At 41.7% G+C, this 15652-nt stretch overlaps 1 protein-coding gene across 1 annotated transcript in view; it reads right to left on the reverse strand.

Moving 5' to 3' along the window:
• The window catches only part of DNAH3 (dynein axonemal heavy chain 3), a 730495-nt gene that overhangs the window by 172558 nt on the left and 542285 nt on the right, over positions 1–15652 (reverse strand). The window contains exons 40-43 of the mRNA XM_077448990.1: positions 14358–14594; positions 14036–14139; positions 13010–13304; positions 9418–9597 (exon numbers count right to left, since the gene is read on the reverse strand). Of these exons, the coding sequence (XP_077305116.1) occupies positions 9418–9597; positions 13010–13304; positions 14036–14139; positions 14358–14594 (816 nt within the window). The remainder of the gene's footprint in view (positions 1–9417; positions 9598–13009; positions 13305–14035; positions 14140–14357; positions 14595–15652) is intronic.

Consider the following 15652-nt stretch of genomic DNA (forward strand, 5'->3'; position numbering starts at 1 on the left):
CATTCCTGTTGTCTGCTGCTTCTAGCTGTTCCCGCTGTGCTATAGAACACCTCCCTGCTGTCTGCTGCATTCCAGCTACCGATTCCAGCCTGCTATCTCCTGTCAGCCTCTCTACAGCTATACTGGAGGTCCGGACCAGCCCCCTGTATCAGCCAACTGTCAGGCACTTTGCACTCTTGAGCCCCTGTCTGCTCTACCAGGGGTTCTCGAGCAGAGGAATACGAGAGGCTGCTCCCTGCATTCTGGGCTCAACCACCAGGTACGTGACATGACCAGATGATGTGTAAGATTGTCCCTTTGTCCCCTTGGCATCGCCAACAACGGTCTGATGTGTCAGGGAAGATTGTATGAAATCTACTGGGCGTGAGGTACCCACTAGCTAGTATTTTGAAATTGGTTTCTTGTACTTTGGTGCATATAGAGGATTTAAGGAAACCTGATAATATTTTTTTTTTGTGTTGAAGTGAAAGTGCGGTGTAGATCTCTCTCCCATCTTACTAGACATAATAAACATGGTTGTTTCGGGGATGTGTTCGGAAGTGAATATGTTTTGGAGAGGACCTGGGGAAGGGGATTAGTACCAGAGCAATATTCCTCAAAGGTAGTTAACTGACAAGCGAAGTTCTGGGGGTTAGGTTAGGGATGGTGTGTAGGAAATGGTGTATTTGCGCTGCACTCCAAAATTGTAGTTGAAATGGGCCTGAGGTATCCTTTATCTCCAGCATGGAGGGCCATTGCCCAGCAACCACAAATTTAGAGGCATTTTCAGGAATATTAATGATATGTGACCTCACCTACTATAATTCTTGAATTTCAGATAGAAAATGCCAATAAGTGAAAAATTGCGATACCATTAATCATCACATAAAATGAATGAAATACAATATAATACCGTTAATAATATAAATAAGTGCAAATAGTGATAAATGTGCAAATGGTGCTGTTTTGAACATTATTTTGGTACATGTTTGCACATTTATCACTATTTGCACTTTATTTATATTATTAACGGTATATATTGTATTTCATTAATTTTATGTGATGATTAACGGTATCACTATTTTTCACTTATTGGCATTTTTTATATAAAATTCAAGGAGTATAGTAGGTGAGGTAGCGCCACATATCATTAATTAATATTCCTGAAACTGTGCAGAGATCACTTTTATATGTTGGCAGCTTCCCGGCATTTTTTCGGTATTGGCTTTTTGTATGGAGTAGATATTTGGTTGTGCGCATTAGTATTTCTTACATTTTTGTCTATTACTGAGAGGCGTTTTTAGAATTTGAGTTCCGTAGAGTTTTGAATTCCGTAGGTGGGAGTCCTAGTGGAAATCGGGGGTGTCCTAGGATCGGAGATAGTGGTGAATCTCTTGTTGTAATTGAAGCCAACTGAGTGGCTTGGGAGCCCTGCACTAATTTGGTCTCTATAATTGGGTGAGATTTTAGCTTCTGAGGAAGGGATTCGTATCATCATAATGCACTCTGCAGGGGGATGTTAGTTTGGCCTTGTTTTATCTGGACCCAGAGTTTGGACACAGAATGGCACCGCCAATCGATGACCCTGCCAAGATGGATTGCTTGGTAATGCATTCGAACATTGGATAATGCCAGACCACCAAATTGTTTCAGCAGAGATAATGGAGTACGGGGAAAGCAGGGTTTTTTATGAGCCCAGGCGAAGCGGGTGAAAAAAGTTTGGATTTGCTGAAAATAAGAGGGAGGTATTCTAATGGGTAGAGCTTAGAAAAGGTACAGGAATTTTGGCAGGATACTCATTTTTAGGAGCTTGCATCTACCAAACCAGGAGTGTAGGCCTTTATGCCATTTGTCCAATAGGATCCGGGTCTTGGCTAGTAAAGGTGGGAAGTTGTGTTCATAGATACGGGACAAGTCAGATGGGATGTGAGCACCCAGATATTTCAAGGAGGACTTTGTCCGTTTGAAGAGAAAGTTAGATTGTAGGTTTGGTAGGCTATGTGGGTGCAGCACCACTCCCATAGCTTTGGATTTAGAAAAATGTATTTTTAGGTTCGAAAGTGTGCAGTATAAGTCAAATTCCCATAGAAGGTTTGGTAGGTTCTCACTGACAAATCGCAGGATTTGTCAATGAGAAGAGCAGGTCGTCTGCATAAGCTGACATCTTATGTTGAGTTCCGCCGACCACCAAGCCTTGTATGTCTGGGTTGAGTCTGATTTTACAGAGAAATGGTCCTAAAGAAAGAGCAAATAGGAGAGGGGATAAGGGGCGTCCCGGTCTCGTCCCGTTGCTGATTTGAAAGGGATCAGAGAGGATTCCATTCGCCTTCCCCTGGGCTGTTGGATTGGAATAGGTGTTGGCTATCCAGCTGCACATCATCTCTCCTAGGCCGATATTATTATTTTATTATTATTCACGGTTTATATAGCGCCAACAGTTTATGCATCACTTTACAAAGTATAGGGGGGGCAACACAATTACAGTACAGTTCAATACAAAGGGTACAGGAGGGCCCTGCTCGTAGAGCTTACATTCTAAAGGGAGGGGGTGGTGATACAAAAGGTAATAGCTGCAGAGAATGTTGTTAGGTGGGTGTGGGATAGGCTTCCCTGAATAAATGAGTTTTCAGGGATATGACGAAGTACTGAGAACATGAATTCACTTGGTCGAATGCCTTCTCGGCATCAGTGTTCAGATAAACACATGGTGTGCTTGTAGAGTTTGCTACATGAAGGAGCTTCAATACTTTGGTTGTGTTGTCCCTTGCATCTCTGGATGGGATAAAGCTCACCTGATCTAGGTGGACCAGCCTCTGGAGATGTTTGGCCAGGCGAGTAGCCAAGATCTTGATGAACAACTTGAGGTCTACATTTAGGCGCGATATAGGCCTGTTGCTGCCAAAAGATGTGGGGTCTTTCCCTTCTTTGTGGATTACAGAGATGTGAGCCCTTAGGGTATCTCTAGGGAAGATTGTGTCAGGTCCGACTGCTTTAAAAAATGTAACCATGTACCTAATATCGGGAAGTGTTTTGTATTATTGTACTGTATAGCCATCTGGGCCCAGGCTTTACCTGGTTTCATTGCTACCATGGCTTGCTGGAGTTCCTCTAAAGTTATTGGGCAATACAATTCTTCCCAAATTTCAGATGAAAGAGGGGAGTTGGGAGGACGCTCTATAGAAGTGATGGCGAACCTTGGCACTCCAGTTGTTTTGGAAATACATTATCCATCTTTTTTTCCCAACTACACTGCAGAGTGCATGAACATCATGGGAAATGTAGTTTCAAAACATCTGGGGTGCCAAGGTTCGCCATCACTGCTATATAGTCTTCTATAGTAGTTTGGGGCGTGGTCTGTTTGGTAGATTATAGAGTGTGGAATAGAAATTTCTAATTTCCTGTGTAATTTGCGTGGGTAATAGAGCTTTTTGGCCTGTAGAGGTTATTATTTAAGGGATATATGGAGATAGCTTATGTTCCCTGACCATTTTCGCTAACTGCTTCCTGCATTTGTTTCCCGACTCATAGTTGGTTTTACGGCAGAATTATAGTGCTAGTTTAGTCTTGTGTAATAGGTCGGTGATCTGTTTGCGTAGCAGCCCAAGATCAATTTCCAAAGTAGGAGAGGGAGCGTGTTTGTGTCAGGACTCGGTGATAGTCAGTTTGTTAAGAAGTCGAGAGAGTTGTTCATTACATTCTCTTTTATAACCAAACTGTGCTTAATTGGTACACCTCTAAGAAACATTTTGTGAGCTTCCCATAAGGATCCTGGGTCACAATCTGAGTGGTCATTTGTTTGGAAATAATAATTCAGTTCCCTAGATACATCTGCTAATACCTTGGGTACCTGGAGGAGGCTCTCCCTTCATGTGCTAAAAGCGGTGCCTGGGGGAGGATGCTTCAGAAAGTGTATCAATTGGGCTCTATTAATCAGCTACCCTTCTCAAGGGTCCCGGTGGGACTGAGAAAGAGCCGGAGGAGGTGTCCACTGAGGAGATCAAAGGGGCATTAAAGTCTCCATCCAGGACCAGCTGTCCTTCTGCAAAATCCAGGAGCCTTTCCAGAGTATTATGGAGAAAAGCATCTTGGCAATCATTGGGGGTATATACAGTTGCCAGGGTTACCTGTACTTCACCTATAAAACCCTTAAAGAAAACATAGCCTCCTGTGGGGTCTTTAACCACTTTAGCCCCGGAACATTTGGCTGCTCAAGGACCAGGCCATTATTTGCGATACGGAAGTGCATTGTTTCAACTGACAATTGCATGGTCGTGTGACATTGTACCCAAACAAAATTGCTGTCCATTTTTTCTCACAAATAGACCTTTCTTTTGGTGGCATTTGAATGCCTCTGCAGTTTTTATCTTTTGTGCTATAAAGCCAAAAAAAATTTCAAAAGCCACGGAACACCCTTTGAAAGTCTATGGGAGAAATCAAAAGTGCTCATTTTAAAGGCTTATATGCATGGTATTGTCATAAAAAGTGTTTGGGGACCTGGGTCCTGCCCCAGGGGACATGTATCAATGCAAAAAAGAGTTTTAAAAACTGCAGTTTTTTCGGGAGCAGTGATTTTAATAATGCTTAAAGTGAAACAATAAAGGTGTAATATTCCTTTAAATTTCATACCTGGGGGGTCTATAGTATGCCTGTAAAGGGGCGCATGTTTCCCGTGTTTAGAACAGTCTGACAGCAAAATTACATTTCTAAAGTAAAAAAAAGTAATTAAAAACTACTCGCGGCTATAATGAATTGTCGGGTCAGACAATACACATAACAGCTCATTGATAAAAAAACGTCATGGAATTTCCCCACAGGGGAACCCCAAGCCAAAATAAAAAATAAAAAAAATAGCATGGGGGTCCCCCTCAAAATCCATACCACACCCTTCAGGTCTGGTATGGATTTTAAGGGGAACCCCGCACCAAATTGAAAAAAAAAATGGCGTGGGGTCCCCCCAAAAATCCATACCAGACCCTTATCCGAGCACGCAAACTGGCAGGCCGCAGGAAAAGAGGTGGGGATGAGAGAGCAGCCCCCCTCCTGAACCGTACCAGGCCACATGCCTTTAATATTGGGAGGGTGCTTTGGGGTAGTGGCCCACCCAAAACCACCTTGTCCCCATGTTGACGGAGAGAAGGGCTTCATCCCCACAACCCTTGCCCGGTGGTTGTGAGGGTCTGCGGGCGGGGGGGTTTATGGGAATCTGGAAGCCCCCTTTAACAAGGGGACCCCCAAATACCGCCCCCCGTGTGAATTGGTAATGGGGTACAAATGTACCCCATTACCATTTCACAAAAAAGGCGGAAGACTCCCACAGAGGCGGATCGCGCAGACAGAGTGGAGTAGAAGCCGGAGCAAGATGCGGGATGAGAAGAGCGCAGGAAGAAGAAGAAGATGGCGAAGAAGAAGAAGATGGAGGAAGAAGAACACTGAAGGAAGACCAGAAGAAAGAAGATGGAAGAAGTGGAAAGAAGAAGAAATTAATAAAGGACTTGTGTTTTTTTAACCCTTTTGACACTTTTTGTGAAATGGTAGGGGTACATTTGTACCCCATTACCAATTTACACAGGGGGGGCGGGATCTGGGGGTACCCTTGTTAAAGGGGGCTTCCAGATTCCGATAAGCCCCCTGCCCGCAGATCCCCACAACTACCGGGCAAAGGTTGTGGGGATGAGACCCTTGTCTCCATCAACATGGGGACAAGGTGCTTTGGGGGGGTGCTAGCCCAAAGCACCCTCCCAATGTTGAGGGCATGTAGTCTGGTACAATTCAGGAGGGGGGGTGATCTCTTGTCCCCCCTACTTTCCTGCGGCCTGCCAGGTTGCGTGCTCAAATAAGGGTCTGGTATGGATTTTTGGGGGGACCCCATTCCATTTTTTTTTTTACATTTTGGCACAGGGCTCCCCCCCCCCCCATGCCATTTTTTAAAAAAATGTTGGCGCGAGGTTCCCCTTAATATCCATACCAGACCTGAAAGGCCTGGTATGGAATTTAGGGGGACCCTCATGCATTTTGTTTTTAAATTTTGGTTCGGGCTTCCCCTGTGGGGAAATTCGCTGCTTTTTTTATCAAACAATTCATTATAGCCACGAGTAGTTTTAAATTACTTTTTTTCCTTTAGAAATGTAATTTTGCTGTCAGACTGCTCTAAACACGGGAAACATGTGCCCCTTTACAGGCATAGTATAGACACCCCCAGGCATGAAATTTAAAGGATTATTACAATTTAGTTTCACGTTAAGCATTATTAAAATCACTGCTCCCGGGAAAAACTGCAGTTTTTAAAACTTTTTTTTTGCATTGATACACGTTCCCTGGGGCAGGACCCAGGTCCCCAAAAACTTTTTTATGACAATAACTTGCATATAAGCCTTTAAAATTAGCACTTTTGATTATTCATGTTCGTGTCCCGTAGACTTTAAAGGTGTTCGAACAAATTTTTTGCCTGTTCACATGTTCTGGATGCGAACCGAACAGGGGGTGTTCGGCTCATCCCTAGTGGAGAGCTAGGCTTCCCCTGTTGTGAATCTGCTTGAGAGTGCATGACCTCCTTTTTCACAACCCGGAGTTCCTGCCTTGATGTCGGACTTAGTTAGCAGGGCTTGGAGGAGTGAGCGCAGTTCATTATCCACTCGGTAGGTCGCAGGTGGGTAGGGTGACGATCTCTGTGGGTCTGACAGGAAGGCTGGCGGGATGTCAGGGTGTTGGATATGTGTTTGATATTCCTGCAGCAGAAGGGGGATGGAGCGGCACTGTTACTAGGTGACACTCAGAGAGGGGAGGGGAGGAGGATAGAGGAGACAGACACAGGAGAGCAGGCTGCGGATGACGGAGGCATACAAACAAACAACAATGTCAGGGGCTCAGCAGCCATGATTATCGTGGTCTGTTTGCATAGGGGAGGAGAGGTTTTTAGGTGTTACAGGGGTCCAAATAATACAGCACAAGCACTGTGCTGTATAAAATGCTTTAAAGAAGCAGGATTTTTAACAAGCGCTTTAACCTTAGGCCCATACAGTCATAAAAAATTAAATATACCCCAGGGAAAAATTTCTGAATTTCTTTACTTGAAATAAGCATACAATAGATCTTCAGTTAACAAAAGTAAAGGAGATATACTTGAACAAATTATATATGAAACTGACACTTTTGTCCTTCAAATTTAAATTAATGAAAATGCAGTTCTCTCATGTGGAAAAAGGAGTACACCCAGACATTTACCACCACCTCATATCCACTTTAAAAGCAATCATTCTACTGTAAGAAAATAATTTTTGTGTGGCAAAGATTTCAAATGACTTCTAATTTGTCCAGGACTGGCTGGCCTAGCAAATTCAGTCCAAGAACTGACTGGTTGATGCTAACAGATGTCTGAAAGAACCCCAAAATTGAATTGCAGGATGTGCAGTCATTCTTGCAACAATTGGTGTCAAAGTGCATGCATTTACCATCAGAAAGATTTTGCTTCTGAATGTATCGGAAAGGACTAGGTCATCTGTAGTAATGTGTTGTGGACTGATAAATCAGAGCTAGTTGTTTTGCCACAGTAACAGCAGACTTGTATGGTACAAACGAATGATAGCATTTCAGGAGAAGAACCTTATCATACCCTCTGTGAAGTATCATGGGGGAACTGCTATGGTAGGCAGATGCTTTGCTACTAAAGGCCTATCTAGCGTGTAGTCATCTAGTTAACTATGAATTCTGCATCATATCAAGTGTGTTTGATGAGAATGTGAGGCCATCTGTCTGAAAATGAAAGTGATTGTCAAGCTTCAACTCATTTTTTATTAAAAAAATTAATGTCATACTTACCTGCTCTGCGCAATGGTTTGCACAGAAAAGCCCCGACCCTCTTCTTCTGGGGTCCCCTGCAGGCGCTCCCAACTCCTCCTCTTCTATGAGTGCCCACCATAATAAGCTGCTTTCTATGGGGCAATCACGCAGGCTCAATTCCAAGCCCCAATGTCTGCGTCTATAGACACAGACAGGGCAGCTTGGCCACTGACCACACTCGCTCCCCAAAGAATTTTAATGAAATTGATTGGCTCCTGCTGCTATCAATCTGCCCAGCAAGGAGGAAGAGAGTGGGAAAAAACACTGCTCTCATGCACAGCTCTGAATCAAGGATGTGCTCAGGTAAGTATAGGGGGCTGGGGGCCTCCTTTGGCACAGAAGGAGCTAAGGGCTCCTGCTGCTATCAGTCTATTCAATGAGGACAGAGACATTGGCTGAAGTTGCTGGGCTTGTGCACACCACTGGAACGGACAGGCTCAGGTAAAAAATAGAGGGGCTCTGGGGGCAGCTTCAGCACCTGGAGATTTTACATCCTCTTTAAGGCTTTAGAACCACTTTAAAGTTTAATAAAAATTTATCTTTTAAAATGATAATCCAAAGCAAACTAGCAGATTCATCAAAAAATGATTAAACAAATAAGAAATTGAGGTTATGGACTGACCTAGCCAAAGTGCTGAGTTGAATCCCATTGGAAAGTTGTGGGAGATTTCAAATGCGCAGTTCATGCAAGGAAACCCAAAAAACTTCTTGAAGCTAAATACATTTTTACATGGAGGAGTGGCCACACATTTTAAAAAGTCAATGTCAGAAGCTGGTGGGCAGTTTTGCAAAAAAGCTTACAATACAAATTACTTATTTTTTACATTTGTAAATTGAAAAGGGGCAATACCAGCTTCTAAGGAAAAGGGTGTAGCTACTTTGTCCACAGTCCACCATTGCATCTTTTAATTTTTTTTTTTTTTAAATAATGATTGAAACAATCTTAAAATTAAATCATCTTTACGTGTAGGCACTATTCAAATAAAAATCGAATGTTAGCCTATTCAAATATGCGTAAAAAATATCAATAATTTCCATAGGGCATACTTTTTCATAACTGTATATAAAATAAAAACAAGCATACAGGATACCTATAATCAGAAACTGTAAATAAAATGCAGGGGATTTTACTTACTGTGCGCTTTTACATATAACATAATTACTTGTAAAATAAATCACGTTGGGAAAAAAAAATTATATGGAGGAACAAAAAATGTTCCATTGTTAGAGTTGGAATTAACATTATTTCAATTTGTTTCCTTATAATAAAACAAAGTGTAATGTATTTATTAAAACTATCTTCCAAAGAAAAACCTTACATGTCCTGCCAAAAGAATTGAAATGATTACAGAGTTAGCAAGCTAGAGTAAGTTTAAAAAATGTAAAAATTTGGTCTGGTAACAAAGGCTTCAGTTACACCAGGACACTAATGGGTTACCAATGCATACAGGAATATTAGAATTAAATACTTTTAACATTTGCTCTGAGTTTTTATTTAAAATAAAAGTCTTCAAACTGCTATCATAGTAAGTATTATCTAATAAAAACTTTAAAAAGATTTACTATTTTTATAAAAATCTAAGCTACAAAATTCATGCTTACCGGTAATGTCATTTCTTCCACCACCGGGGGGCCCCATAGCTGAAATTAACAGGACATCCACAATATCCATCCTTGAAGTATCTTTTCTATCATACCAATGCCCATGGTCAATCCACTGTCTTAAAAGTTCAATGGGTGGTTGGGCTCCATAAACTTCTTTTGCAGGCATATTTAGATCATCTGTCAACATAAGTACAGGGCTTATATAATGCGGTGATGAGTTCGCTTTGATGATTATATAGTTGCTAGCATTATAAATCAGAACCTTATACAAATCACATTCATCACTCACAGATACTCCAGTATAACTCACTATCAGTACAAAGCACTCTGCCTGTGAGTGTCTACTTTTTTCTCTGTTAAATGGACTTAATCAAATTCTTAAGAAGGGTTTGCGGCAACATCAGATAGCATTAAACAGAAAGAGATGTTCAGAAGTAGATTACTTTATACCATAAGATATGTTCAAATTACATTAACACAGCAGAATAAAATGCTTGCTGCGCGCCATTTAATGAACATTTTCCTTGTGTTAACCCTGTGTTGACCAAGTGTTTTCTCTTCCCAGGCCCCCAGCTAGCTACAGATCCCCAAACCTACCAAAGTGCCTTCCTGCTCTGACATTACCTCAAACCTCTCAAAGCTGCCCCCACTCCTGCAGTCGCTAATGGACAGGTTTTCAAGTGTATCATTTGACATAAGTCAATCTAACAATCCACTTCCATCGAAAATAGGAACAGTCACACACTGATCAACTCAACTGGCTGATTTTTCATCCATCTATGGCCACCTTTTGTCTGCTGCAGTATCCTCTAACTCCCTCCAGAATTCCTCCATATGCCCACAGGGATAACAGCCCCATGCAGAGCCCTCCTGCATTTTAATATATATTTAGCATTCCTGTGTGAGTATGAACTTTCTTTTTTACTTTTGGGACATGAAAGATTTTGAAAGAATTTACTGGGTGCTCCTGGCCTCAATAAGGTTAACAAACATTGTTCTAAATCCTTGGTAACAGAAAAAGTGATGTTAAGTCAACTTCTCCTCTTCTTTATAAAATTTAACAAGAAACATCATTGGTCACAGAATGCATAGTGGCATCTGTAGATTGTTCTGCAGATCATATTCTTCCTTGGGCAATCTCAGGGAAATTTTCCATGACAAAAGACCTATGTAGCATTTCATAGGTGTTTTAAATAACTTCTCTGTGGTCCCAAATACAAAGGAAATGTGTCTCAAACCTGGGAAACTGAAAAAGGCATATGGCTGAAAAGAAATGTGTGGGTAGATGCTTTTTGCAGTGAATACTGTGTGTCAAAATGATCTGTAGATACAGATTTATAAGCAACGGAGGTTATATACAAACCCTCCTCCCCTGTAACAATTGCTTCTTGAGCCTTTCTATTGTTCAGTGATGGTTGTCCTCACATTGGAGATCCTTTCACACCACTGTGCTGTGGCAACATGTTATATCTGGTGGTGGAGTAGGAGTTTGGGAGAGAGACCTGGACGAGGGCTGCATGTGTGCTGGAAGCTGCCAAACAGCCGGAGTTGGACTTTGCTAACCTTGGGGAGCTGTCTTGTAGCAATACCCACCTACTGCGTGAACGGTCTGTGGAGCCCGAGAGCCAGGGATTCCACATCGGATTGAACCAACCATCTCCTGGGTACAGCCTCAGCCCCTACAAAATTACGAGCCTTTTTGACTCACTGTCGTATGACATGTGTGTCCACCCCAGTTGGTAAGAGTGTTTATTCACTTACTTTTGAAGCACTGTTGAGAGTGACTACAGACAAGTTGTTTTCCTGCCCTCAATTGTTTGGTGCCACCTCAATAAGAGTTTTCTTCACTTGCACATTTATATGGACTGTTGCCTCACATTGTTTTATGCACTTTATGTGTTTTAACACTTGTTTTTCTCTGGATTATACACAATTAGATTTTGCTGCATCAAGATAGATGTATGAATTCACTTTATTGTACACACCAGTGCTACACTTTTTGATCTACTATTCATGTTTAACTTTAAGTGTCAGCAGCTTTTTTATTTATTTTTGATTCATTTGTGTTATAGCGCAGTGTTTTCCCTGCACCTTCATGTTATATCTGGTGTGCTGCATTGACATTAGTTGTGAATGGTACCCTAAAGCACCTTTACAATGTGCATTTGTTTATATGCACTGAATAATGCAGTAAAACATTACAGTATGTTGTGCTAGCAAAATGCAGCTGGTTCAGTTTTTTTGTCCATTGTGGTGCGTTATGTAGCCTGTTTAAACACGAGTACATTAAACACTCAGCAATAGGTATAACTGGTGTGAACAGGCCCTAAAAGACTGGATAGCAATGCATAGGGGAGGAGTGAGAAGGGCCAAATGCTATTTTTACAAGGACATTTAAGGTTTGAGCATAATTTATAATTTATCTATGTGGGTGTGTTTGCTTCTGGATGGTTTCCATTGCATGCATAGTTTGAACCTCTCAGGTTTGTGGCAGCATAGCTTTTTGTATTTATTACACTCAGGCTTTTTCTTTTAACAAGATAAAAAAGTACAGTAACCCACAGCAAGTAATTAACAATCTTTTTTCATTGATCTGTAGAGTGGTGAAGTGAGATTTCTATTGCATATTTTACTTTGGACATTATCATTGCACATAAGGCCCCAAAGTTTGATGCTGGGTTCACACCCCAGCATGGTGCGGCTCACAGCAGGGGTCTGGTGCATCCCTATTCATCATTTCAGGTCTGATTTTAGCCTACATTTTTGGCTGAATTTGGACCTGAAGGGACCAGAAGACGCACAGGACTCCTGTGTGCCAGGTCACCTGAGACCAGGTGACAGATGCACTCCGTAGGAGTCGGAAGTGCACCGCTAGGTAGTGGACCTTAGGACTGACTGCTGCGGATTGTATCCAGGGATATTCAGGACACAGGCCTACTGGATCACTAACACAGATCCCAGTAGGAGCTAGAGCATAGATTCCCCAGGGCGTGGAGTCTAAGAGCCAGCAGGTGTTTGCCAGAGCCTCCAATGGTGAGGATGGACTTCGCTGCAGTCTGGCTCCAGGTCGTGGCCCCTAGGGTCTCACAGCTCACACTCACAGTAGACTACAGGAGAAGGAAGCAGCAGGCTGGAACAACAAGGATAGTAAGGGGATAAGGCAGAGGTCAGGGCAACTAGCAGACAGGAACAACAGAGTACACACCAAAGGTTCAGGGTCACAGGCAGACAGGGATGGTCGGGGACATGCCAAAAGGTCAAGGTCACAAGCAGACAGGAATCGATGAGAACACGCCAAGGTCAGTAACAGAGACAAACGTAGAGCAAACGGGAAACAGGAAGCCAAAAACACAATGGATACACAATGGTTGATCAGCACCGCTGGCTTGCAGTGCACAGGTTAATAGGGTTCCCTGATAGGGCCTGGGGTGGAGCCACGCTTAGAGGAGAGGTTATAAAAACCACCAGGTTGAAGTGGCTGGCCTCTTAGTCAGAACACATCAGGAGAGGTAAGCAAACAGAGGAAGATTACTGCATAACCATGACACTGTGCAATTTGCACACTTATTAAAAAAAAATGTTTCCTTACCCACAAACACAACAGCTTTTTTCCCTACTGGGGGGCCATATAGTCCTTTCCTCCTCCTATCCAGCTTGGAGAAGATGATATCCTGGGTCTGGTTTGCAGAGGTTCTTGCTGAGAAATTAATGCAGTTGGCAATATACTTATCTTTTGGAAGTTTTATCAAGAAACTGTTTGTTATTGCAGATTTTCCTGTTCCAGTGGGTCCCACAAACAGTGTAGGAATTGAATGTTCTACATATGTATTTAAGAAAAATGATTGTCTGGCAGTTTCAGTTGTTGGTATAATAAGATCTGACACCTAAGGAAACAAAGCAGTACTAACGATTAGGTTCTAGTTAACCACTTCAATACAGGGCACTTCCCCCTTTCTGCTCAGGACAATTTTCAGCTTTTGCTTTGAATGGTGCGTGGTCATGCAACACTGTACCCAAACAAATTACTTTATCATTTTCTTCCCACAAATAGTGCTTTATTTTGGTGGTATTTGATCGGCAGTGTTTTTTTTTATTGTTTGCTAAACAAACGAAAAAACAAAAAAAAGTTTTTCTTTGTTTCCATGATAAAATTTTGTTTTCTCCTTCACTGACAGGCACTGATGAGGCTGCACTGATGAGTTGGCACTGATAAGGTGGCGCTGATGGGCACTGATGTGGAGACACTAAATGTAGAATTGATGGGCACTGATAGGCGGCACTGATGGGCACCGATAGGCAGCACTGATATGCAGCACTGATGGGCAGCACTGATGAGGAGGTACCAACAGGAAATACTGATAGGCACTGATTGCCACTTTGATGGGTACTGATTGGCATTTTGATGGACACTGACTGGCATCTGATGGGCACTGATTGGCAGCTCATATGATGCCCAGTCAGAATAACAGGGGCCACATTGCGGATGTCAATCCATAATGAAGTGGGCGGGAAGCGGTTAAGAAAATTAAACAGAATCACTGTATGGATTTATAGAAAATGTGTTTTCACTTAAAATAAACATAAAGAAACATTATCACTAGAAGTAAATAATTACCTTGGCAGTGGGAGAAATCGTCATTTCCTCTTTGGTAATGTAATCGGTCCACATATTCCACTGTCCACTGGCATGTTTGTGAAAATAAAAGTCATATACAGTTCCTGTAATTTGAGATATTTCTGTATTAGTAGTGAGCGGTTGGATATTTAAAAACAACCCACCAAAAGGTTAGATTAAGCTTAAAGGCAAATAACACAGAACAAACTTCAAACGAGCTGCATTATACAAACTAAAACATATAAAGACACATGTAAAAAAATTTGGAAACTTAGATTTGTATGTAAAAAAATAAAATAAAATTTTGTCGATTCTAGTTTACCTTTCTCTGGGAACAAGTTGTTTTTGGTCAATTTAACACTCTTTGGTCGAGGATGCTGATCATCCATTCCCATCAGGAGGTTCCGGTAGAAACAATCAAACTTCTTTCTGCTGTCAGCATTTATGGTGCCACCAATGGTCCAAACCAAAGCAAAAAGGAAAAGACCTTGTAGCCACAAAGTGATCTGCTGACTAGACATGGGCTCTTTACCCTCCTCTCCAGAATTGAGGATTTCATCTGAAATATTGCAGAACCATGACTGACAGATGTAACCAATATGAAGCACATGATTGTAAATCATACATATACGTTCAATATAGCAAGTACATAAAACTCTTGCAAATCAACCCCTTAACTGCATGTATATGCTTGTACTGAGTTTCATAGAGTATGAAAAAATGTAATGAAAATAAACAGTAACCATTTGTGTGTGGCTGAATTAGATGGGCCTACAAAGACATTTTCAGTTTAGGGTACCAGGACATCAATGTCATTGCACCCATTGCGCTTTAGCTTTCCTTCATTTCATTCCTGCTTTCAGAGATGAAGCAAGTCAGAGAAGAACCTATGATCTCTAAGAAAGAGAAAGCAATGCACTCTTGAGCACACAGCCATTATGGAAAGATGGATGCCTCAGCAGAGACAGCAACTTCTGTTGTCCCACATGTACTAATATACAGGCTATCCAAACCTGAATACAAGTACTTCTGAGTAACCTCATCATGGAATATGGGATATACAGATGTTTGAATTCCAGTGTGATTTTCTGCTGGGTGATAACAGGGTTTTTTGTGTAAGGGGGGAGAGAGAGCGAGAGAGAGAGAGAGAGAGAGATTACAAGAAGTAAACACAGAGAACTGAGCCAAGTTACCTTATAGAAACAGGTACTGCTGTATTTTCACCCAGACCTGAAGCCTATTAGACCTGAAGACTATTAGAAAAGTATTCCTATGTTGTAATAGTTTAAGCCCATAACTTCTTGAGTATGATCTAAATCCATATGACAGATTTATATCTGTCCTTTTGTTATTATCTCACATGCACAGTGCCAGATAGTTAGATCTGTACTATTGTATGTGTGTAGTAGTCACCTTTCAGTATATTAGTAGATGAACCTGTTTATTGCAACAGAGTTACATTATATGCAGCTCCTGTTATTTTAGTTAACCCTGTCCCTTCTAGTATGGGATTATATAGCTAATTTTAGCTCAGGGCTCAATAACCAGCATAGACTAGAGTCAGGTTTGACTTCCAATGGCCAGTTCTGGTAGTTAGAGGTCTGAGTGCATGACAGA

Source organism: Lithobates pipiens, unplaced genomic scaffold (genome assembly GCF_037356315.1).
Source record: "Lithobates pipiens isolate NorthernLeopardFrog02 unplaced genomic scaffold, aLitPip1_a1.2 Scaffold_22, whole genome shotgun sequence".
In the NCBI taxonomy this organism is placed as follows: domain Eukaryota; kingdom Metazoa; phylum Chordata; class Amphibia; order Anura; family Ranidae; genus Lithobates; species Lithobates pipiens.